This window comes from Achroia grisella, unplaced genomic scaffold (genome assembly GCF_030625045.1).
Source record: "Achroia grisella isolate CSIRO2021 unplaced genomic scaffold, CSIRO_AGI_Agris_v1 utg402, whole genome shotgun sequence".
NCBI classification, from domain to species: Eukaryota; Metazoa; Arthropoda; class Insecta; order Lepidoptera; family Pyralidae; genus Achroia; species Achroia grisella.
The window spans coordinates 1,913,964-1,938,786 of record NW_026712841.1 but is presented as its reverse complement, the minus strand read 5'-3'; the positions used below and the strand labels follow the sequence as shown (position 1 = coordinate 1,938,786).

Genomic DNA, 24,823 nt, shown 5'->3' with positions numbered 1-24,823 from the left:
GTGTTTCAGTTGAAGGAAAAAGAATTTACAGGGTACTATAGAGACATGAGATCTTAACTCTTCGGAATAAAAATGCATGAGTAACATAAAGAACAGAGACGTGATATTAGCTCTACAGATATCACGCACTTCATGTATACATATATGAGATGCCTACTACATACCATCAGGTGAGCCGTGTTGTTTGTTGTTTGACACACCAATTAAAAAAAAAAAGGAAACTATTGGTCTACTCATGGAAAAGGTATTGACAGAATCAAGCACAATACTATACACGGGTATAAAGTGTTTTTAAGCCCTGTAGTCCCGTAGACCCGTTACTTATTACCATTCTTGAGGATTTATTAGCGTTTAAAAATCAATAATGATCTATGATTTTTTTTAATCTGGATGTTCTATAGATTAAATTAAAATATAAGTTCTGATCCTTATAGTCAATAAGTTTGCATTCATTTTATAGATGTCATATTTCTTAAATAATTTAATTTTTAGATCGGATATACAAGTGTTATCATCGTCTTGCTATGTACTAACTCTGGCCGATGTCCTTCTAGATATTGGCGGAACAAGTTCATCATTATTTTCCTCATTTTCATCGTGAGATGCCGATAGTAGTTTAGCAAAATCTTTGCCCGATGTCGCAAGTTCATTATATGTGCCGCTAGCTTCCACGACGCCCTATAACAATGCATAATACACTTTTTCTCTTTCTCAGATTATTTATTCATAAACAAACAACTCTACTGTGAATTTCCGCGTATAAATAAAACTTAATAAACGTACAGTTACATTACATGTTATGATTTCTCTTCATTTCGAATGCAATAAGTATAAAGACAGAACCTTTCTGTCTTTCAATGACATTTAAAAGAGACTGAAATAATATCTACTAGTATTCTACTAATCTACATTACAGTTCGTGTTTATTCAAATTTAAATTAACGTTTAATGTTTTTTTCAATGAACATTATCTATAAAATGCGGATATAAACTACAGGTTTATAAGGCAAATAAAGTTAATACATTATTCATGATGACTATGTAATCGGCTGCCTTGAGATAATGCAGTTGGTGTGTGATAAGCAGGCGGGTGGTGTGTCGCAGATACCCGTTTATGCATTCGTCGAACAGTTGGCGGCCCACGTGAGCGTCCACCGCGGACAGCGGGTCGTCCAGCAGATAAATGTCGGCCTGCAATACATTATTATTAATTTATTTACTTACAAAATAATTCTTTTTATTATTATTATATTTATAAAATAAAGTTAGTATTTTATTAGTATCTAATATTATCTTATCTGTGGTATTAGAAAAGTTATCTGTCCTGTTTCCAATAGACAGATCTATTTCACATAAAATAAATTGAGTCTATCAACAGTTTATTTTAGGCATATTCTCAGTTTAAACAGCACACAATTATGTTCGGGAAATTGTTGGTATCGTATTGCAGTATACAAATAGTATATCAATAGTACAATATGACATCGACAATATACGTGAATAATTTCTCTGTACAGCTAAATCCTAATAGTTCCATCAATATCCTGAATATGTTATTGTATTGAGCTTTTGCTGCAGGATTTTTTTATTAACAGTGCAAAAATAGTTTATTAAAGTTTATTAGAAAAAAATACATTGTAATACGATATGAAAGAAAAGAGTAAAAAAAAGAGTCCTATATGCTATCGCTATATCTTAATATGTTCACCTTCACTACGAGTACCTTTCACTCTAGCTTAATATTGTTATAATATTTGTGTATCGCAAAATGTGGACTAATTCTCTAAAGCATATATATTTTTCTTTTTATTTATTATTAAAAGCTATAACGTTATGCAATAAAAATTATGTTCCTGTGTGTTAAAAAGCAGGATAAGTTTAATGCTCACACATATTATATTATATTTAGAGATATGGAAGATCAACTCAATTATTTTATTCAGGCGGTGACGCCTAATTGAATGTAACAAAATTTGATTTGGAATTCTTAGATAGACTTATCCGAATTCTATCTTGGAAGGAAAGTTTTACTTCCGACGTATTTTACAACATGAGGGAGTTTGCTGTTAAATAAATAGATTTAATATCAAGGCAAGGTCAGTAAATGGCATGTAAATGAGGTTCTTGCGTTGTTTATTCCTAGAGACATATATGACTAAGAAATATACACTGTACAGAAGTATTAATGAAACATAAACCTATGAGTCATGAGACGAGGGTTTAATATGATATAGCAGTCGTACATAACTGTATATAGTGCCAAGTTGGCGACGCCGCTGGGTAGTTAACTTGATTTTTTACATGAATGGAAATCTAATAGGACGGTAAATATTGATATAACACCAATAAACATATACGTTGCGTAGATATGTACTTACTTGTCTGTAAACCGCTCGGGCGAGATTTATACGTGCTCTCTGACCGCCCGAAAGGGACGCCCCTCTTTCACCGACCAGAGTTTGATCACCATGCGGAAATTGTTGGAAATCTTTAAGCAGTGCACAAACTTTCACCACCTTTGGACAAAAAAATTGGCCGTTTGTATTATCTGTAGCAGAAAATTTGTTGTTTTAGCAAATAAATTATAAGTATTTTATATTGCAAAGTATTTTATAGACATTCCATCTTATTAATTAATACAGAAGTCTTCATTAGATAGTAAAATATAAAAGTACTTATAGCTAAATTAACGTTTACCTACTAGCTCATATCAGATTTTTTTGTAGTAAGTTATTGCTAAAACTTAACAACCGCCAGGACAAAAATGAATTATTAGCGATAAAAATAGATTATCTACAGATTACAGAAGGCTTCCCTCCCTTTTTAATAAAAGTTGTGAAACTGATTAGATTCATGTCAATTGCACTACTTCTAGCTGTAATTAAATAATTAATTATTAATAAGCATTTGTGACAATGTTAATTTAATGCATATCGTCTATAGGTAGGTACTTTATGTATATAATTATAAATTGATAAGATAATTAATATTAAAGTAAAACTCTAATACGTATTTCTTTCAAAAAGTAGGTAGTAAATACACATAATTAGGTACTAATTAAATTAAATGTACCTACCTCTTTGTACTTCTTTGCATCGTAAGGTAAACCAAACAGTATATTCTGTCGAACAGTTGTAACGAAGAGCCAAGGTTCTTGAGAAGCATAGGATATTGGTCCACTGAGACTGACGCGACCGCTTGTCGTTTTCAATTCATTTAATAAAAGTTGTAGAACAGAACTCTAAAACAGAAATATTGCTTATTAAATGTCAAAGTCAATGAAAATAACAGGTATATACAGAGCGAATAAGATTATTTCTAATGTGTATGTAGGTATACTACAGTAGACACTTTTTCTTCACTTCAAGATTTTATATTATAGTAGTATGTATATATATATATATATATATGTATATATATAAAATGCACCGTCTTATTCAGCTGTTCAGCATGATATGCTGATTGGTGCAGATTATTTATACATACCAGACAGACATTAAGTATAAAACTTTTGTATGTGTACAGAAGAATAACTAATAAACATTTTTAAATAAGTAATAATTTAGATAGAGTTAAAAAAATTTACGTATGGTATGATAAACATGACGAATATTAAATGTTATTTTGATGCAATTGAAATGGCATATAAGCTGACGGTTCCTGTTTCGCTTAAAATAATATGTACTAAATCAACACAATGTACATCATGAAATAAATTTGTGGCGCCATGTACGAGATATCACCAAAGTGTTGTCATTCCTGAGATGTAAGGCGTCATACTTTCCCTCCGTACAAAGATATTTCCTAAATATATTATAATCTAAATTTTCCTGAATTAAGAACTGTACAGCTAGTAATTAGTAGTTATTAATTCCTTACCTTTCCAGAGCCTACGGAACCAATGATGGCACACAATTTGCCTTTCGGTACGGTGATGCTCAAATTATTTAAGGTAACCGGACCGTTCTCAGTCCAACTCGCATATACATCCTGAATGAGTATACCAACATCTGGGCTAATCGGTCTGGCATTATGTGTTTGCTTCATTAAACCTTTTTCTGTATTATCAAAACCTAAAGATGTAACTAATATATTAATGGGATGTTTCTTTTCATTTATATTTCTTTAGTAACTTGGAATATAGCTATTTTGCGTTTGTGTTTGAAATAATTATATAAATATTCTATATTTATGTGCATATATTGTTGACTAATACCTACCGAATTTAAAATACTTAACTTATAAATTATCTGTCTGCTATCACAAGTGGCAAATGTAGAGAAATATATGTACAACTGTTATAGTGTTTGTCATAAAATGTAAAACTGACTCTTAAGTTCTCTTACAATTTATTTTATGTAGGAATATGACGTATATTGAGTAACAATACTAACCTGGATTGAATATACCCTCTTCGTCTATTTTTTTAAACGTGTTGGTAACTAGATCCACTTCACTTAAGTTTTTGTCCTTTTTACTTTCCACGCTTTTAACAAGTTTCGCGATATCCACACTAGGTACACCGCGTAGATCTTCTCTTTCATCTGTTGTAATTATATAAAAAATCGATTAATTTCTCTATTGGGACATTTTCTTTTATATGTATATAAGTTGTCAGGAAACGGCCATAATACTCCGAAATGCAGCATGGAAATATGTAAAATTTTCTCCAACAAACTTGTTAAAATAAGATAATTTTATGTTATACTTACATATTTACGTATCAAAAATCAATTATCTTGTACAATTTAGCGTGCATTCTACTGTAGCTGTACAAAAATGAAGCAAAATATGTTAGAATGCGAAAAGTTTTATCTTCATTGTACTAGCAAATTTTGTGTTAACTGATTGCCGTTCTTATGGTTAGCCAAGGTGAAAACGGAACCGTACAAATTTGTTCTTTTATCAAATCTACTTGTTTTTTTCATGGCTTCATTATGAAAATGACTACTGATTGTAATTCAAGAAGCTATTTATTTATTTGTGGGTTTCTAGAATCGTTTTCATTCCACAATAGATAGTTACTGAAGTTAAATACAGACTACTATTAATATAAGACCGTTTTATATACTGACGAGTATGAAAATTGTATTATATATTTCTTCTTCATTATATTTAAAAGTGTAATGATGTGGTACCTAAAAAGTGTAGACAAATACTAATCAAGCTGTTATTGTTTTTCTCAAACATAATAAAAAAGATAAAGTACTTAGTGGATATGTGTTCATAAACAAATTAGTAACCATATACCTATAGTTGTTAGTATTAAAAAGCAAGACAGAGAATTAGTGAAACAACACGACAACACATTTTTAATTAACATGTAAGAGTATAAAGACATAACTATAACACCTTCACGTGTCAAACTGATACAATTGTACTATTAATGATCGTACCGAGCAACAAGAGGGCCTCTATACGGCGAATAGATGTTAGAGCCTCCATTAACATCGAAAGAGAGTTCGGCAGCATGACAGCTACGGTACCTTGGAGAATGTTGAACATTTGTGCCATCGGGAAAGCCTGTGAACACCATTGTTGCTGTATACTTATTATTAATATCTACGTCATATCGTAGGCCAAACATATTGTGTGATAAACCGGAAATTCTGTTCGGCTTTATGACGACAGTTGGTGTAATTTTTCGGCAAAACAGGTGTGTCTGTTGATGTTATTGTAATTCTAAATGAAATGTATAAGTACCTACATTTCCTTGAAAGGTAGATACATTTTGAATTTTTATCAGTTAAGTATTTAGTGAATGTATAAAGTAGACATAGTTACCTACAAAGTATTACAATCGTTTTTTACAGGTATTATATACACGGGATGTTATAAACCAATTGCCCATAGCGAGAAGTATAACATGCATTAATAAGTTATCTAATATAAACTTTACAAATTTTAAGACTTATTATGCATAGGTACCTATTTACAATTGCTTGCCTTGTAATAACCTAACATGCATAAGCACGCTTTATTATATTATTCGTGTTATCATTTTAAAAGTCTTATTAAAATCATGCATTCTATAGAAATTATAACTAGAGTTAATGAAAGTACGAGTCACAGTTATAAATTGTGCTCGTGTGGAGAAAGACCGAGGAGGTAATGTTAATGTATCGTGCAACTGCGCACAATGTATAACATGCTGAGACCACTAGTCTCACGTACCCAACAGCATAAACGCTTCGAGGCGTTGTATCGAAATCAGCGCCTCAGCCAAAAATGATACAGCATTCGACATGATAATCGATAGGGTTCCTTGTAGAGTATTGTAGAATTGAGCCAGTGGGAATACCTGTAAAGTTCTTACATGTTGAAAGAGTATCGGTAGATACCCGAGAATATGGAGAGTATGTACATTGCAATCTCTGTAATGCCTGTTAGGCTGTATAACGAATAAGAAAGCAGCTAACTTATGGCAGATTGTTCCTATATGTTTTTGACATATTATAATTTAAACTATTTGTGCCTAAATGAAAAATATGCTTGAATAATAGTGATATTAAAATTTGATACAGTAATTATGAAACATTCGGCGATTTTGCGATTCTTGCTACTTTTATGAATCAGGCGTAGCAGAATTTTATTATGTATTTCTTGTAAAATGTAAGGTATCAAACCTTACATTTTAGAAATACATAAAAAAAGTTCATTATGCAAATTCAATATAACTAATATCTTGGACGATGAAGTTGATGAAGATCAGTAATAAAATTTTATTAGGACTATCCTAATACTTTAAACAAATTCGAATATTAATAAACCCTTGAAAAACATCGAAGGTAGAAAATAGTCAGATTATTATAAGATATTACGAATACTGGTACTTACGATGTCAGCAGTAACTTGGAAGCCGAATAAAGAGTAGGAGAGTAGAGTGATGTACAAAGTGAGACGCTCTGTGAACACCATGAAACTGAGGTATACACCTCGCAAATACGATGCTTGTGTAATAGAGTTGATCTCATTCTTACGAGCTACCGCTACCACTTGCTCGAAAGGTTTTTCCCACGCGTACATTTTTATAACCTAAAAAAATATTGAATAGCGATATATTTTTTTATGACCTCGGTGGTGTAGCTTTTTAATACCTTAGCTTAATTCCGATGGTCGCGGGTTTAGATTCCTTGCACTATGCAAACATTAATATTCATGAGTATGATTATTTGTATCGGTCTGGGTTTTTTCTATGTATATTAATTATGTATGTATTTATATAAAAATGTATGTAGTCTAGTATATCAGTTGTCTTGTGCACATAACACAAGCTCTGTTTAGCTTGAGACTACATGGCGCTTTTGTATGTACTCGTATTATAATTTTGAAACCTATACTGATTGTTAAAGAACCCAACAATAGTTGTATTCTGCAGATATGTATTTAATTATTAAAAGGTATTAATGTGTGTGTAATTTATGCGTGTTGATATTATTATGAATAACAATAATACCTAACTATAATAGTCTATAACTATAACGATTGCAACCTGATTATAGTGTCTTATATAAAGGTCCCTAATAGGTATTAATGTAAAATACATTCAGTTTATATTAAAAAAAATTAACAACAGCGTAAAATTATAAACAAATTAAGTAGATATACTTCTTATTCGTATGGTAACGGAGGACCACGACGTTTTATACTCCATTTAATACCAAGGACGATGTTAGGAATCAGTACAATACACAAATATAATATATAATATTACACATTCGATGTACAAAAGAAGTATAGTGTGAAATTTAATATCAAGATGTCTGATCTACATAATAATTATAGCTAAAGATTTTTTATTTTACAACTAACCTGCATTCCACTGATGATTTCGTCCATAATGCGCACTCGCTCGTCAGTTTTGCAGGCTGTTTTCATTCTTAATCTTGCAGCTAATTTGCTCATATAAGCTGCAATAATAATAATAATACATTATTGTGTATTAAGTTAAATCAGATTATGTATTCACGAAAGTCGAAAGCAGTGTAAGATTTTTTGATATACAATTATGTATTGTTTTTGTATTTTTTTAATCCTCTCGAGGAAATGGTTTTGCCAATATAAAATATAATTTATACCAAATATCTTTAAAGTTAAACTTTACTAATAAATAAAGTTGAAATTATTTTCAGTGCATATCTTTCTAAGCCCTTAAAAACGCACTATAAAATTTTGACAAAATTAGGATCATAATGAATATACTAAAACAGTCCATATATCTATAGTGCTTGCTTTATATTATCTACAGCTAAATTCTAAATATCTTTCCATAACTGTTATAGTTTGCTTATTTTACTTATTTTCAAATTACCATTGAGAAATATGTAAAGCCATAACTCGTTACTTCGTGTTAAGTTAAGTATTTCATTATTAATATACTCGTAGTCCTCTATAGAAAATTGAAGTATTGTACCACTACATATATTAAATATAATGTTATGGTACGTTTTAGGTAGATTTTTAGATACGATAATTCACTGATTTGTGAAGAGGAGGGATTTTTTTAACTATTGTTTTCGGCCACAGTAATAAAATCAACAGTCATACCGGAAATTATACATTACGTGACTTGTAATGATTAAGAATCGAAATTGATTAAATACTGTGTCCAGGGGCTTCTGTTTGAAACTGAACAATTTTCTCTGAATCAAGGCTATATGTGCGCTCTATGTAGAGAAATTGTTCGAGATGTTATCCTTATGTTATGTTTAGCTATAGTTTGTTTGGTTACTAGCCTATACGTTACCAGTTTTACTTTAAATAGTATTCTAATTTTATTACATTTGAACCAATTATGGTCTATTTCGATAATGCTATGCCTATCTATAAGTATTTTTTTTTGCGGTAAGGAGAAAGCATTTAATTTAATCTATGTGGGTCTTGCGATTTAATTGCAATTTTTACTATATACTTAAAAATAATTATAGTTGGTATCATTCAATATGTTATGATACGTAATGTTTACGGGAAGCTATTTAAAAATTATTGAAAATAATATTTTCTTATTTGTTATATTAGAAAATAATATTTTATTATAATATATTAATTATTGCGCACTTATATCCTTATAAGTGCGCAATAATTAAAACACATTTGGAATTTATGTATGGATAGAGTTGTTGCATTTATAACAAATAATAAAATATTATTTTCAATAATTTTTAAATAGCTTCCCGTAAACATTACGTATCATAACATATATAAATATAATATATTCGTTGTTAGTGTATAATACATTTAAATTGAGAATATAGGTTTAATAACGATTTGCAATGACAGGAAACAAGTACGTTATTACGCACGAGGAAATAAATAAAAAAATGCGGAAACATATACTAGTTAATATCTAACTGTTACAGAGAAGCTCTGATACAGTAGATTTAAATATACAGGTAGATTTAAGTATAGAGACATATTAGTCGGTTCATACTATCCATAAACACACACATGAAATTTCTTCCAGTGATTCGAGCCCTAACTATATTAACCTAGAATTTAAAGACACTTACATTGAACTGGTATGGTTTGCAGCACGATACCGATGACTCCCACAACAGCTGCATACCCGATTTTAATATAGATGAGGTAGCAAATCAGGATCACTTGTAGAGGCAGCAACCAAATAAAGTGTGTATAAATGAATGCGTAGTCGAAGCGATTCACATCGTTTGACAGAAGATTTACTACTTGGCCAGCTGTAGTCTGCGCTAAGGCACCAGAGCTCATACGCATTACCTGGTGACAATATAAACCTTTACTTACTAGTATCGAATCATTAATAAATATAAAAAGCAGCTGTAAAAAAATCTAAATAAGCTGATACCAAGCTAAGTAGTTTGTGCTAATACCAATTAGACAACGGATAGAAGACTTTTATATTTTTTACCTAAATATCTATTAATAATATTATAAACACGAAAGTTTGTGAGTATGGATGGAAGTTTGTTACTCTTTCACGCAGAAACTACTGAACAGATTTTGACGAAACTTTACAATAATATAGCTTATACATCATAGTAGAATAATAGCTAATTTAAAAAAATACTATGTAAATTGGAGGAAATGTAATCATAAATGTAATGTGTAATGAGATTGAAGAAATATTTTCATACTACATTCTATGAATATTTTTTCAAAATAACATTATCATTCGCAATTTACACAGATTTTAAATGAAGTATCCCGCGCACAATGTACCATTTTTTTTATTAATTATGTTATATTGTAACATAGTGCCTAACCTACAGTTTTCGACCTCGTCAAACTCTAGAACCTAACAAGGAATACTAAACTGTAAAATATAAAAACGCAACTATATGGTAAATAATGTTGTAATGATCGTTACGAGTAAAAAGGATTAAAAGGAAAGCTTTTGACCGCAGCATTCCTTATACATGGTGCTGTGTAGTTGAAATTTCTAAAACCCTGACTGGGTTTTATTATTATAGATCTACACTGCAGATTCTACAGAAGCCGTAAGAAAATAATTTCCCCATTAATGCAATAGCTTACTTACCTTTCTGTAAATAAGTGAACAAGCCGCTATACGTAGTTTCATGCCGAATTGCTGAGTTGAGTATGTACCATGGTGGTTGAGAAATGCTATCAACAGTGACATAAGGATCACCGCCGTAGCGCAGTACACTGCTTGCTCGTACGGCATGTCCGAACCAGGCTCCCAGTACCACAGCATCAAGCTTAGTGCAACTGGTTGAAACGGTCTGGCAAATAACAGTACGTTGTTAGTTTCATCTCTGAATATTATTACAAAAGTGTAATAATAGAATACTTGAAATAAGAAGCCATCTGTAAATTACATCATACATTATGGAGGAGAGGTTGATAAAGTATGACAAGGTGGTAGAGGTTCTAACACTAAAACTAACCTTAAGTGACATCACTTTTTAAAATAAAATGAATGTGGTGTATTAGGCTATACACCTTTTATACATAAAAACCTTAACTCATTTTCAACTTCATCGCTATAAACATAAGTTTTGAGTTGTTTTTTTGATAAGTTTACAAGTGTACCTACATTTGTAAAAGAGAGGGAAGTCTGAAAATAATGTTACCACTATGGTAGGATCAAATTAATTAAAGTCGTGTGACGTGATTGTTGAAGGTTGAAAATTGTTGTAATATATTTGTACGATAATTTTGCGACCGCATAAGTTACATTATTTTGTAAAATTTAAGATAAAATGTTGAACCTGCAAATGTATCTGCTATTGTTAATTCATACACAATATATATTCAAACCACATTGGTTAAAACACAATATAAATTCAATAACCACAATGACGATGGATTTGATTCAGTGGTCATGCATGTTTTATTAGCTTAAAATTAACCATTCGTGAGTGTGATGGATGGGCGATCATCTTTATTACTTCCAACGACACCGTAATTTTACAGAGGGATTAACCAATTTTAGAGAACTAACAGTCCAAGCTACTATACCATTCCCTTTCTGTTCAAATTAGCGGTAGAGAAGGATCGTATATTAGCTATAAGTACTTGACATTAAATACTTATTTACTACAAATTAATTCATATGCACAAATTAATAAACAGTAATAATAGATTTTTAAAAGAGTTTGCAAGGATATAATAATTTTTATACACTTTTTATCCACATAGATAAGAAGAAACTGTATTTATGTGTACTTTGATTTATCAAAAAAAGTAAATGAATGTGAGTAATTGTGTGAAACTGAATCATTTTCTTCAAGATTTACTTCTATATAAATTTACATGCAGATACTGACATTATATTTTATTATCTAAGTATGTATCGATGATATTATATAGCAATATTAAGTATGCCTCAATAAAACTATCACTAAAACACACATATCAATGTGTTATATTAAAATGTTTACTCACTTAAGTAGTAGTGCTTGTATAAAGAACATGATCCCAGAAGGTGCATAACTCATCCAGAATGCTTTAGTCATGGCGCGCAGGAGCGATGGTTTTCTACCCTGCTTGTTTGCTAACGCGACTTCTTCCAGCCATTTCCTGATAACAAAACAGAATGGATAATTTTAAATTAAGTAGATTTCAATCGGTAGATAATCATAATAAGATGCCAACACGATAGTAGAAAAAGAATACATCAGAGTCGCTAAACATTTCATTCATCCTCATTCTATCATCGGTTATAAACATACCATCCTGTATGCGGCATGTCTCTCATATCCTGATACTAGACAGCAGGCAGGATATCACAATAAATTATGTTACATAAAATAAAATCGGCTTTAAGAATAGGGAATATTACGCTTTCGTAAGCAAACACAAAGGAAATATTTTGGAACAGATTCAAAATTCGAAAGTCAATTTTAAAGGAAATTATGATATATATTATTAATGAATATAATAGGTATGGCCTTTTAAATGGTTATTATTTCTAGTAAAAACCTGTAAGGTTACTTTTTAAAAAAACATTTAAATTTCTATTCCTATGATAAATACTTAATGCGTATCTGGATGAACATTGTACCATAGCATATAAGTACATAAAACTAGCCATACAAGTTTTGGTATACGATACACATATACGAATACCATATAAATAGCTAAGTTAAGTGAATGATATCATCGTTTTTAACTTTTAAATGGAAGGTACGCATCTCACGAATCCGTGGAAACATCGACATAACTTACTTTACTTGAATACTAAAACAACTTTTAATACAACATGTACCTCTTTTATGATACTACTGATATTATAAAAACCAAGAGATTATTAAGGTGTACAAGAAATAACTTAAACGAACATACGATCAAATATGAATCTCAAAATCTGGATGACAGTTAAAATTACTATTTCAAAGTTAGGAACTTACAAGTTTGGTGACAAAAGTATATCAGTTCGATCGGTGAAATGTAACTCCACTTCTCAACTCTATAATATTACTATTCTAATACAGAAGAAAGATGAGATTAAACTCTATCGATTGTGAATCATAAAAATTGACTAAGAATTGCAGATCCTATAAAATATACACACAAAAACAATCGAATAGAGAACCTCGTTTTTCGAGTTTTAAATAGGAAATAGAAAATATGATTTTTAGAAAACAATCCGACAACGAAACCGGGTTGAAATAGATTGTGTAGTAGGTACAAGATTGAGACGTACTAGGTACCACGTATCGCGCTACGTACATATAACTACATAAGATGTGTTTATTTTGCTTAAAATAAGCAGGTATTCAAACGTACACGATTCTAAATTATTGGATCATTTGTTTAATAAGTTTTTATGAAATCATGCATAATATTATCATAGCAAACTTTTTGGCGGATTATGAAACTAGGAAAAAGAAAATTAAATACATAAACTAAGTGGTCTGTTGGATGTCCAAATAATTGATTTGAGATATAGTATGGTGTTGTAAGTACTAATAATGGATTTAATATTTAGGTATCTATTTTATTTATTTAGAAGACAAATCTAACGATATAAAAATATCTTACACATAAGTCAGTGGTTATTAGAGTTATGTAGATATATAATTATGACTGGATGCAGAATATGTAATGAATTTAATAAAAATCGAACGTCATACGACTCTCTATTTTGTTGATATTTAAGAGCACAAATACGACGAAACATATCTAAGGTACTAAGTTGTTTAGTAAACTTGGTATCTTAGATTATGATACCTTAATACTTCACATATCAGATCAGTTTTAATATAAATTAAGACATAATGGTAATCATGTTTAATAATATCCAGAAATATGTTTTGTATGCTTATAATAAAATGAAACCATGTTAAGCAAAGTTTGGCGGGTTTCGATGTCACGTCATAATTGACCTCGTAACTGTTTTCCTATGACCATTATTCCAAATTTCTTTGACAAAGGATCTTTTTGAAATTACAAGCTACTTTAATCGTACGAACATATTCGTACTGTGAATATTCAACATTATATAATGAAGCACTTAAAGTACAGTGAAATTTTATATTGTTGTGTTCAAGTTTAGTAAAAGTATATTAGTATAACTATTGTATTATAAATTCTTCATTCTAGATAATTTACATAAAAATTACGTACTTCACAAGTAAAATATTTTTTAGGTACAAAACGATATAGAGAAATTATTAAAAAATAATTTCCATTACTCACTGGCTTCAAGCGTAAACTATATTCCGCCAAACTCTGTATCATCCGGTATTACATCTTAATCAGTTAATTTTATTATTATAATAATTAATAATTAAAATACAATAAACAAATGACAGTTGAAAATAAAGACGTTCTTATTTCAAATTAAACTTGCTTCTTTTATTATCACTCTTATAATATACGGCTATAGTACGTGGCCGATAGTAGTAGTAGTGGTATATTTTATCCACAAGTGGATAGGCAAAGGTACGAGACCATACAGCCTAATCTTCAGTAGTCTTTCCATGAAATTAAAAAAATTCTGTCCATAATTGAAATGTTTATAATTCTCCGATAGTTGCTATGATGAAGTCGTAAATTGGTTTAAAAGTTGCAGTGCATTTGAATAGTTCTTGAAGCGATGGCGGAATAATCTTATATAGTTCTTGAAGCTTAGCAATGAGCAAAATTCTGTTTAAATTGAAGGCCGGGCAATCAAAAAATATATGTTCTAATGTTTGAGTTTCGTTACTAGAGCATAAAAGACAAATCGGAGAATTAATGATCTTCATTCGGTGTAAATGTGCATTGAATTTACAATGTCCGTACGTGGCCGATATGTAATTACAGTGTAATGCAATAAAGAGGCTGAATAGCAAATATTATTCAACCTTCTTTTTACTTGCCTCTACTGTCCATGGATAGGTGGAAATACAACAGTTTATCAAATTTAGTGTTTATTTATTCAGCTTTTCATCATATTATTATATACTAGCTACCCACCCCGGCTTCTCACGAATGTACATGTATCATATATATATATATAAACCTTCCTATTGAATAACTCTATCTATTAAAAAAAACCGCTTCAAAATCCGTTGCGTAGCTTTAAAGATTTAAGCATACATAGGGGCGGATAGACAGCTACAGCGACTTTGTTTTATAATATGTAGTGAAGATAACCCATTCGTAATTAGAAAATATAAACTCGAAATAAAAACTAAAATTTATTACTCAACTTATTTAGAGTGTCCATAACTTAAAAAATCTTATTTTATATATAGGGAAAGACCCTTATACAGTAGCGAGACGTTATAATCGGCTGTTATGGCGACATGGTGACTATTAATTAATACTAATCTATGGCAAAAATGTGGTAAACTTGAGGCTTGTTTGTAGTAGGTAATCAAATTACATAACCGGTTTCTTAGTGGGAAAAAATTTGTTTTGATCACCTTCAGTAATAGAAAATAAAATTATGAGATTAGCTAGTTACGGGCAGTCCAGACTTTGTCTAGGTTGTACAATTTAAGTGTATAACATATAGCGTATGTTCATTCAATATTCTATAATAACGTATTTTTTAAATAGGTAGATATAGTGTGTCCAATCGATTCAAGTTGATAGTATTTTCAGAGATAACAGAAATTTTGCATAACTAAACCATGCTACGGTATAGTTTAATACAGGCTTTAGTCAGTAAACAGATTTTTATAGTGTTAAATTTAATTATTTTTTGTATTACCTTTATCTCTTTTGGTGAACGGTAAAAATTTAAGCTTACAAATCTGCTATTAACTCCAATTAAAATAAATTCAAAATAGATTTTCTTAAAAACTCATAATTCAATATGAATATTAGTTGATTAAATTGTATTACTACTTGTCCCCTATAATTCCAGATTCCAGTTGTACCTAACATTCACGACGTATGTACCTATGTATGTAAATAAAGTGCGAGTGAAAGCGATGTGGTTGCTCTTGAATAATAGTGATACCAACCGGTATAGGTGCCCATTCTCAAGCAGATCATTGACACACAAATAAATGTCAACTTTAATCATGTGACGCCGGTCACCAAAATAAATAAAACAATTAGTTATCTTTGCTGTGGTTGAGATTCCTTAGTAATAATTTGGCACTTTTTAAACACTTCAAAGAGTATATTCTGAGCTAAAATGTATGTCTGACCCTAAGTTGGTTTCAGAACAGAAATCTCAGTAGGTTTAAATTTCAACACAAATCAAAAATCAATACTACGCCCTCAGTTTAATTACAATTCAATTATGAGCTTGTTTAAATGTGTAGCAAATTATTTTATTACTGTGATTTGATTATTATATTTTTTAATATAATAATTAAGCCGATAATAATATATTTTAAAAAACTTAAATTGCACAATATTATTTTATAATGATCCAATATTTGATATTAAATTAGACATGGAGAATTACACAATTAGATTATGGAGCATAACCATTAAGCTGGATATTACTGTTGTTATATAAATTCTGTAAAACAATGACTGATGATTCAGTTTATTATTAACAATTTTAATGTAACTTGCTTCGTCTGTCACGTGCAAGATATTGTAAACAAACCTACTTATATATATCTTTCTTCATCATCATATATTTAGCCTCATCGAAGATACTTCACATATAAAATAAAATATATAGACTCTGGTTCGATTAGAAGAAATTATTTATCAATGTTTGATACATTCAATGTATAAAATTAATAAATAATCATTGAACGATATCTGAGTGAAATATTTTTTTTATACATAAACACAACAACTTTACAACCGAATGGAACATGATGGTGACATTGAATTTATCTCTCGGTAGAGCTGGAAGATGCCCTACGAGATTTATAAAAAACAAGTAAATCTCCTTGAGTTATGACTCATTCTTAGTCAGATCCTGGTTTTGAAGGTCTTTACATATCGGAACATTTATAAGCGTTTAAAATAAAATTCCAGTCTTTTGCATTCACTGCTTGTTGTTCTATCAGTCAGTGTCTGACGAAATACTTTAATTAATCTTAAAAGTATGCTAATGTACTTTCCATTTTTCGGGTCAGTAAATAGCTATTGATCAAGTGAAAAACACTGTTGTTTTTATTCTACTTAGATCTTGGACGTATAATATGTATGTGAGTATCTATAGTCAAAAGCAAATCACGAGGGCCGTCATGCCATCAACACCTTTGCCTTGTACTATTTTGACGTGAGTTAAATTGCTTAACACAATCTATCTAATTATTAGTTATTATAATACTTCAAGATGTCGTGAGATCCTTCACGCGTTGAGCTTGCTCCTCGCTTAGTAATTTGACCTTATATAATAAAAAAATAATCCAATGCAGTTGGTTTAAGTGTGTGATGATATTCATTTAACAATCATTGTGGTTGAACTGTAGTGCATATTGCGATAAAAATTTTACTTTTACTATAACTTTTAGTAAACAATAGACTGACAAAGTAACCAAACAATATCGTAAATTGTCCAGAGTTATTTTTTTTTACCCGCTATTATCTACTTAGATTAGCCGGTTGCGAAAGTTGACTGGCTTATTTTTGTAAAGTCACTTTCTGATTAATCTATGTTATTGTTTAAAAAAATTATAAAATACTTTCCTTTCTTATCTAAGTATTCTGAATACTTAGATCAAGTATTTTAAAGGACTAATCATATTTAGTTATAGATTTTTTTTGTGTTACAATAAAAAGTCAATCTTTTTTGCTAGCCCGTGCGTCCGTCCAGAGATCAACAATCTCATCATGTGCTAACAAAGATCACCTGTTCAGACGGAAACTACGTTGATCACCTTGGTATTTTATTTTTTATAACGATTTCATACTACACTTTTTTTTGGAACGAACATTTTGATTTTCTTATTCGATCAGGTTAGTAGACTCCAGTGAAATGCTAAAAAAATTGTTAAAGACATTACCTACTATTCCATAGGTATGTTATTTTTAATAAACGTCTAGAAGATACCACTACAAGAAGAAGATTACATTGTCTTTTATGTTACGCAAAAATCTGATGATTTTTCCAGTCAAAGTTTGAGATGTCACACAAATATCGAGATTATTGTAGTTATTTCGTTTTTTTTGGAACAAAATTCTAAAATATAGCTACAAAAATGGTATGATGAGGAATAATCACTAAGTATGATTATGTATCTAAATATAACACTTACAGCAAAAAATGTGCAGATATTTATGTCTCTTGTAAATGCAATGTCATTATAACTTCAGACCTACTGTATAACGCGGAAGATGATGTCTGCGTAAACTTACGTTTTTTTAAGATTAATTATATCCTAAATTTCTCAAGGGAGCGAGTTACGTGGCTATAGCTAACAAATTACGTGGGGCAAAGGACGTAGATACGTTTCATTATTAAATTTATGCTTAAATAACGCACATGGATATATATAACTAAAAAGAGATATGAACGCAGTACGCATCATAGCTACATAAAATATAAGCTTAAATTTACGTCTGTGCCTATCCCGACTTCACTTCGTGGGGGTCGTAAAAGCAGACTAAGGAATAAAGCCGAGGATAGGCAAGCAACATCCCGTGTGATCTCGAATAGATGCATAAACATATCCTGAATATTCCGTTACTTCCATTGCTTATCTGACTGCCAAAATCGTCTACTAATGCAATCACAATTTGTCGTACATCTAAAATAACTGTGCCCGCGGAGTTACCTCCAGTTCAATTTAATAGATGTGGCGGTCATCCCCTTATTCTCGGGTTCGCAACATTTTCATTTTTACTTAATTTTTAGCCCGCGTTTTTACTTAATTTTTATTTCTTTTAACTTTGGCTCCTAAACTTGTAATGTAAATAATCTACAACGTTACTTAACTCAATACACAGGGTTTCCGCTGATTGGAAATCCAACTGAGATAGAGTCAGAGGTTAACTGGCCTAAACAAAGAAAATAACAAATTAGCTTTAGATATTAGATACTAACAGACTAGTCCCTAAATGTATAGATTAGTAAATATAGTAACTGCTGATTAACAAGTCATAGTAACTATGTATCTATGAAAAGGATTTGGTCGTCCACAGAAAGCGACTAATTTTGCGATTATTTCTGAATTTATACCTAGATATTTGAAATACACCAAAGTATCAGTATTGGGTCTACTAAGTACATATTGTATAATTTTGAATAAGACTCATATAAAAACTGCAAAAACATGATAAACACTGAAACATTTTTAAATTGAGTTTCCTAGTAAAAGAATCAATCCACATATGCGGCGGACGACTTTGCGGTAAAAATACAGAACTGCGCAGAATAACGTCATGACATCGTATTTTATACTCATCAGAATAATTTCATAACTAAATGAGTATTGCATAACCTACTCTGTAATGTGTCAATCGCTTAATATACTGACTGTTGATCATGAACTGAGTAGCAATCATCAGAAATGTTCATATTGCGAGTGGGCATTGTACAAGTTTATTTATAAATGAAGTCTACGTTTATAAGCTGTCCGCCAGTTCATCGTCATTAAACATTAACACATTGAAATACATCGGTAAACGATTTCTTAATTAGCAGTAAAGAGAAAGGATGAAGTAATGAATACATAAGGCAACGTATCTAGGTAAATACACAGTAATAAGATGACAAAAATTGAAATTATTGATTACGTAGATATTTTTTAACAAGTTTGAATATATCCTTTTTGCTACAGATATCAATATAATTGAATGTCGCATATTGGTATCCATTACAATTCAATTTACAATCATTCCAGTAAACTTTTAGTCAAAATAATAGACCATGATGCTTTATAGTATCAACATTATAATAGGTAGTAAAATATTCAACCATTTCGATATAATTTTAATAATTATTGAATAGAGCAAAAAATTTATATAGATTTTTAAATACGGATTAACCTCCAATAAAGTTCTTAAATCTATCATACGTGTCACGTTAACAAAGCACATACATAAATAATTACTCGCCATATATGGATTAATAATTGACTATACCTAACGTATAAACTGTATTTACTAGACTTACTAAGCTGGGTTGAGTATTCATTAATTTAAATGATAAGAACTTGTCGTTAAGGAATTACAATAAGGAATTTCAGCAAAATGAACTTGTAGATGGAAAAATATACTCCCAGTATTTCATTTTCCATCTGCAAATCGTCTTTTCACACAATTTCATTAAGGTATAATATTACTAGCATTTTTTATGCTAAGATGTAAGAAATAACAAAGACTGATCACTTTGTAAAATGTTAAAGATGTATATGCATGCGCTGTGTGTCGTCAATACTAGGTTTATAAAACGAATCATACAAAACTCATATTATTGTTGTTACTGGAATGAAAGCATTATTAATATAAACACAGGAACATGTCTAGTATACGTAATCAAATTGACATTAATAGAAAAATTAGAATCCCGTGTGTCACTGTGTAGTGAGTAAGCTTAAACGCCTGAGTACATACAATATAATGTGTTAACAAGACATGCGCTGCCTTGATTAGTATTTCCCATTCGCTTTAAATCTATGCATCTTTAACTATGGTAGATTTAGATCACGTGACTGAATTTTTTTCTACAGTATATCTATGTATAGTTAGGACAAATTAAATAAGGCTTTTTTTTATTCTTAGTTTGTTATCTGACAGAACAATTGTAACCTACAATTTTTAAATTACGCCAAAATTCATTGAAAAAATGTTGGGAACAGATACAATCTAAGTAAAATAAGCAGGACAATAATATACCCAAAAGACGAATTGTTGCCGTGTCTCTATGTACTTGTTCAGTAGCAAACATAGCGGTTGCTTAAAATATTCTCAAGGTATACAAAGCAAATAATGACTACATCACAACGATATTCAAGTATTTATATAAGTACAGTTGAATTCCTCTCAATTAGGTCGTATATTTGATTTATGGTACATACGGTCTAATTACATATATTTTATGACTGATGGATAATAACTATTGTGATATTTGTTGGAAACAAGAAAAAGATTGCTTTCATTTATCGACGTTCTAAATGTAAGATAATACTTTTTATTCATTTGCTACCTTGGATAAGTAGATCCTCTCTTCTTAATCTTCTAATGATCACAAAGAATTAATATTTACGCTAAATTATAGGCAGAAATATAAAAATATTCAAAGCGTTGATAATAAGTGTAAATTTACTTTATTTGTAATATTCAATTTGCCAAGTAAAGTCAATAATAGCTAAATTCAAGTAACAGTAATAATGAGCTATCCAATAATAATTCAGTACTACATACATCATAGTCACATATGTATAAATAAACATATTGCTGCGTATAGTAAGTAGTAAGTATCTATTTAAGGTCATATTTAGATACCTTTAATTCAATCGTCATTAATGTAATTTATATTAAGTAGTTGTTTATTTTCCTGTCTGTGGCTTGTTTTTAGAAGGTAACTACAGATAGTAAAAATTCACTGTGAAAACGAGTTTTTCACCTACTTATTTAAGATGCATCATAATGAACAGGTCCAAAGTCTCACGACGAATTGGTTAATGACTGTCCGGTTCCTGTCGTATGGTTACTCTTATCGATGTGAAACCGTCACCGACATCGTACACATTACCCAATGAGAGGCTCCCAATCACAATTACCAGGATCCCCGGTTGAATTAGAGTAGAAAGAGCCCTGCAACATTTAATGTCTACGTTTTGCTTAATGAAGAATGACTGGGCACCCAGTGGGCTAATACAGCTGCAATTGATTTCAATTTTAAGTTTGAACATCATTAAGGATCTCTAGTCAAAGACTTATGTACCTACTGGCACATTCTTTTTTGGCAGTCGGCAGCCATTTTGTTATTTTGCTAAATCTCTGTCTTTGATACACCGACTTGATCTATATGTAATTTTTTATACCTAATATTCTACTTTTCATTTCAATTTTCGTACAAAAATTAATAAACAAATAATTACATATAGATAATAAATAAATCGCTCAAAAAGGGTGTTTGCAGCAATCTAACCCAACCCTTATAAAATTTCGGATGAAACTCTTCACCCACCTCCCTATATTTCTATGACAAACTTCATTACATTTAGTTCCACACAAAAAAAAAATAAAGTTACTATCGCATTTAAACGTATGTGTAAAGTGTTAACATGTCAGAGGATCATTAACATGTTTAATTAAACTATGTATATGTTGATTGTTGTATTGCTCTTGACTCGGTAAATAATATGCGATTTGAATTTTATGCCCATTGTCTTATAATAATTATTATCGTACAGTTATTTTTATCATTGCTGCTATAGGAAATAAGTTTTATGTCAGCCAAACAGCTACATTAACTTTGTCAGTTAATTACACTTTTAAGGAAATATCAAGTGTGAATTATTCTGCGAATAGATCTATTATCATTAGGCACATTTGGTAGTTATATAAAGTACTTATTTAATTCTAAATAATATGTGGTTTTTACACAGCTTTAATAAATGTCCACCGACTTATATAGATATGTTTATTCCGCGCTTCGTATATGCGTAATATAAAATGGTATCATTGTAAACAATTGTATCATCAGTTTTACTTTTCTATTACCACTTATTAGTGATCTTTAAAGTGCGAATATTATATATGGTGACAAATAATTTTGTATATTTGGTGTAGACATTGGTTGCCTATACTTTGAGCAGTTAATACTGGTGGACATATTTTTATGTAATTAGAATGGTAAATAACATGACGAGGCGTCAGATCGTTTACCTGATGATAAATGGTAACCATCGCCTATATACTTGAACAACATCACAAACATCACGCCATCATGTACCATGGTACTTTTTATGCGTTGCCGTTCTGGAATACTACGATGACATTCCTCCGTACTCTGTAATTTCACTGTCATATCTCATCCTTCAATTGAAATACATCTCACAAAGCAAACTGCTTGTAAGTAAAATTTTAACGAAGAAATATACCTACACATAATGTAACATATTAAATATGCACACACACAGTAAATCTCTAGATATTAAGGTGCCGCATACTGTTCCTATGAGGTAGCATAACGTATATAAATAATTCACATAATTAAGTAATTTGACTTTAATTTAAATTTAACCATTTTGAAATTTTTTTCCACATGTAGGTACATATATGTAAATTTTTATAACAATCAGTAAAAAGGTACCTATCAAACAAATAAATTAACTTCGTATAATAGTTAGATTGATATTATAAATATTTATAAACAGCAAGCATTTTGTACTTACCCGAAAAACAATTTGTAAGTGACATTGTACGATATACCACTAGGTGTCAATGTTTGCATACATCCATATGCATCCGTAAAAGACAAATGTACAATTAAATTACTTGAAACAACGAAACCTGTTATTCGTTATAAGTATTTTAATTAATATGTAAATATATATTTTAAATTACTGGTTACCACCAAGCTGACGGGCAACTTGAAAGTGTTAACGATCTCACTCGTACGTTAAGGAACTTATAAACTGAAGCGTTATTCTATTTGCATAATTATTTATTAGTGACGGCTTTCTTACCACCCAAAAGAAAACAACATGAATAATACCAAGCCATGGGTCTAAATGGGTAGTACGATCGCCGCAGCCCAGGCGAGTGCCTAAAAACTATAAACCTGATGTAAAATCCGTTCTCAATTCGATAATATTTTTTGTGTGTTACCTCAAAACTTTTTCTACGTGAACCGATTTTGAGAATGAGTGCTTCTTGTGGTTCCATTAAATTTAATCAAGTTATAACTGAAAAAAATTGTTTTATCATTAATACAATTGAAGTTGATTTACCATTTTTAATACTTGAGACAAAGAAAACTTTTTGTGTGAAATGGATAAACTCAAAAAAGTAATTATTTAATTAATATATTTATGAAACTATATAACAGGTTTCGTTTCAATAATAATTTAGCGGGTTCCTAGTAACATTATATAAAATAATATTTTAAACCTTAATTAAGATCTGAGACGGCCTTGCGGTTACGGCAGATGAGTAGTACAATGTGCTGTTTTTATGAGTTTATGAATCGTTATATACGTACAAAAGGTCATGGTAATTTTCAATAGGTACCTGTTTTATTTGTTGCCCTCGCATTTTGGCAGACTACTGACAGCAGATGCATATACAGACACATATGTATATGAGGGATGCTATGAGCACAGATAACATAATATTGCATACTATGAGTATGGTTTGCAATAACATTTTTTATAACTATGATTTGGTTAGCCCCATCAAGGGCTTGATTTCCACAAGTTGTAAGAAAAGTAGTTTCCGTCGCCGGTAGACAACAGCGCCCCAAATATATGGTATCCATCATAATATTTTATCATTAATTTTCGTATATTTTTACAGGTTCCTTCTGGAAGCCATCATGTTTAATTCCTGTTGTAGTTTCCTCGATGAACTGACCCGAATTTGCATTCATGCTCATATCATCATTTTCCAATAAAAAACAAGATTTAATTTAATTAGAATAGATGAATTGTGTCACGGTACATATAAAACAATAGAAACACACTATTAGGTATTCTATGATAATATTTCTAACGAGAAGTAACTCTATTTTCTAATGTTTATCTTTAACCGATAACACGTATAAGTATTGAAAATAAATATTCTAATTATATTTGTTGAAAATTTCTTCATTACAAAACTAAAAATAACCTTAAACAGCTTAAATAAAATAATGTGCCAACAATTACAACAACACGAGTATAAAATATAATAAAGATGTAATATTTTTAGTAGATATTTGACAACATTATTATACAAAGTAGCACTTATATACGCTAAAATGTTAGAAAAGACAAAAATATGTTTTGGCAATAACAAGATATTGAATACCAGATGTTAC

The 24,823-nt window shown here is 30.3% G+C and overlaps 1 protein-coding gene across 1 annotated transcript in view; it reads right to left on the bottom strand.

The window, feature by feature from the left end:
- LOC131844552 (ATP-binding cassette subfamily C member 4-like) overlaps nt 1-24,823 on the bottom strand; it is a 42,989-nt gene that overhangs the window by 9,907 nt on the left and 8,259 nt on the right. Inside the window, exons 2-13 of the mRNA XM_059193465.1 lie at nt 11,887-12,021; nt 10,517-10,721; nt 9,510-9,735; nt 7,813-7,910; nt 6,838-7,035; nt 6,175-6,301; nt 4,395-4,544; nt 3,880-4,073; nt 3,077-3,241; nt 2,379-2,516; nt 1,024-1,191; nt 535-678 (exon numbers count right to left, since the gene is read on the bottom strand). Of these exons, the coding sequence (XP_059049448.1) occupies nt 535-678; nt 1,024-1,191; nt 2,379-2,516; nt 3,077-3,241; nt 3,880-4,073; nt 4,395-4,544; nt 6,175-6,301; nt 6,838-7,035; nt 7,813-7,910; nt 9,510-9,735; nt 10,517-10,721; nt 11,887-12,021 (1,948 nt within the window). The remainder of the gene's footprint in view (nt 1-534; nt 679-1,023; nt 1,192-2,378; nt 2,517-3,076; nt 3,242-3,879; nt 4,074-4,394; nt 4,545-6,174; nt 6,302-6,837; nt 7,036-7,812; nt 7,911-9,509; nt 9,736-10,516; nt 10,722-11,886; nt 12,022-24,823) is intronic.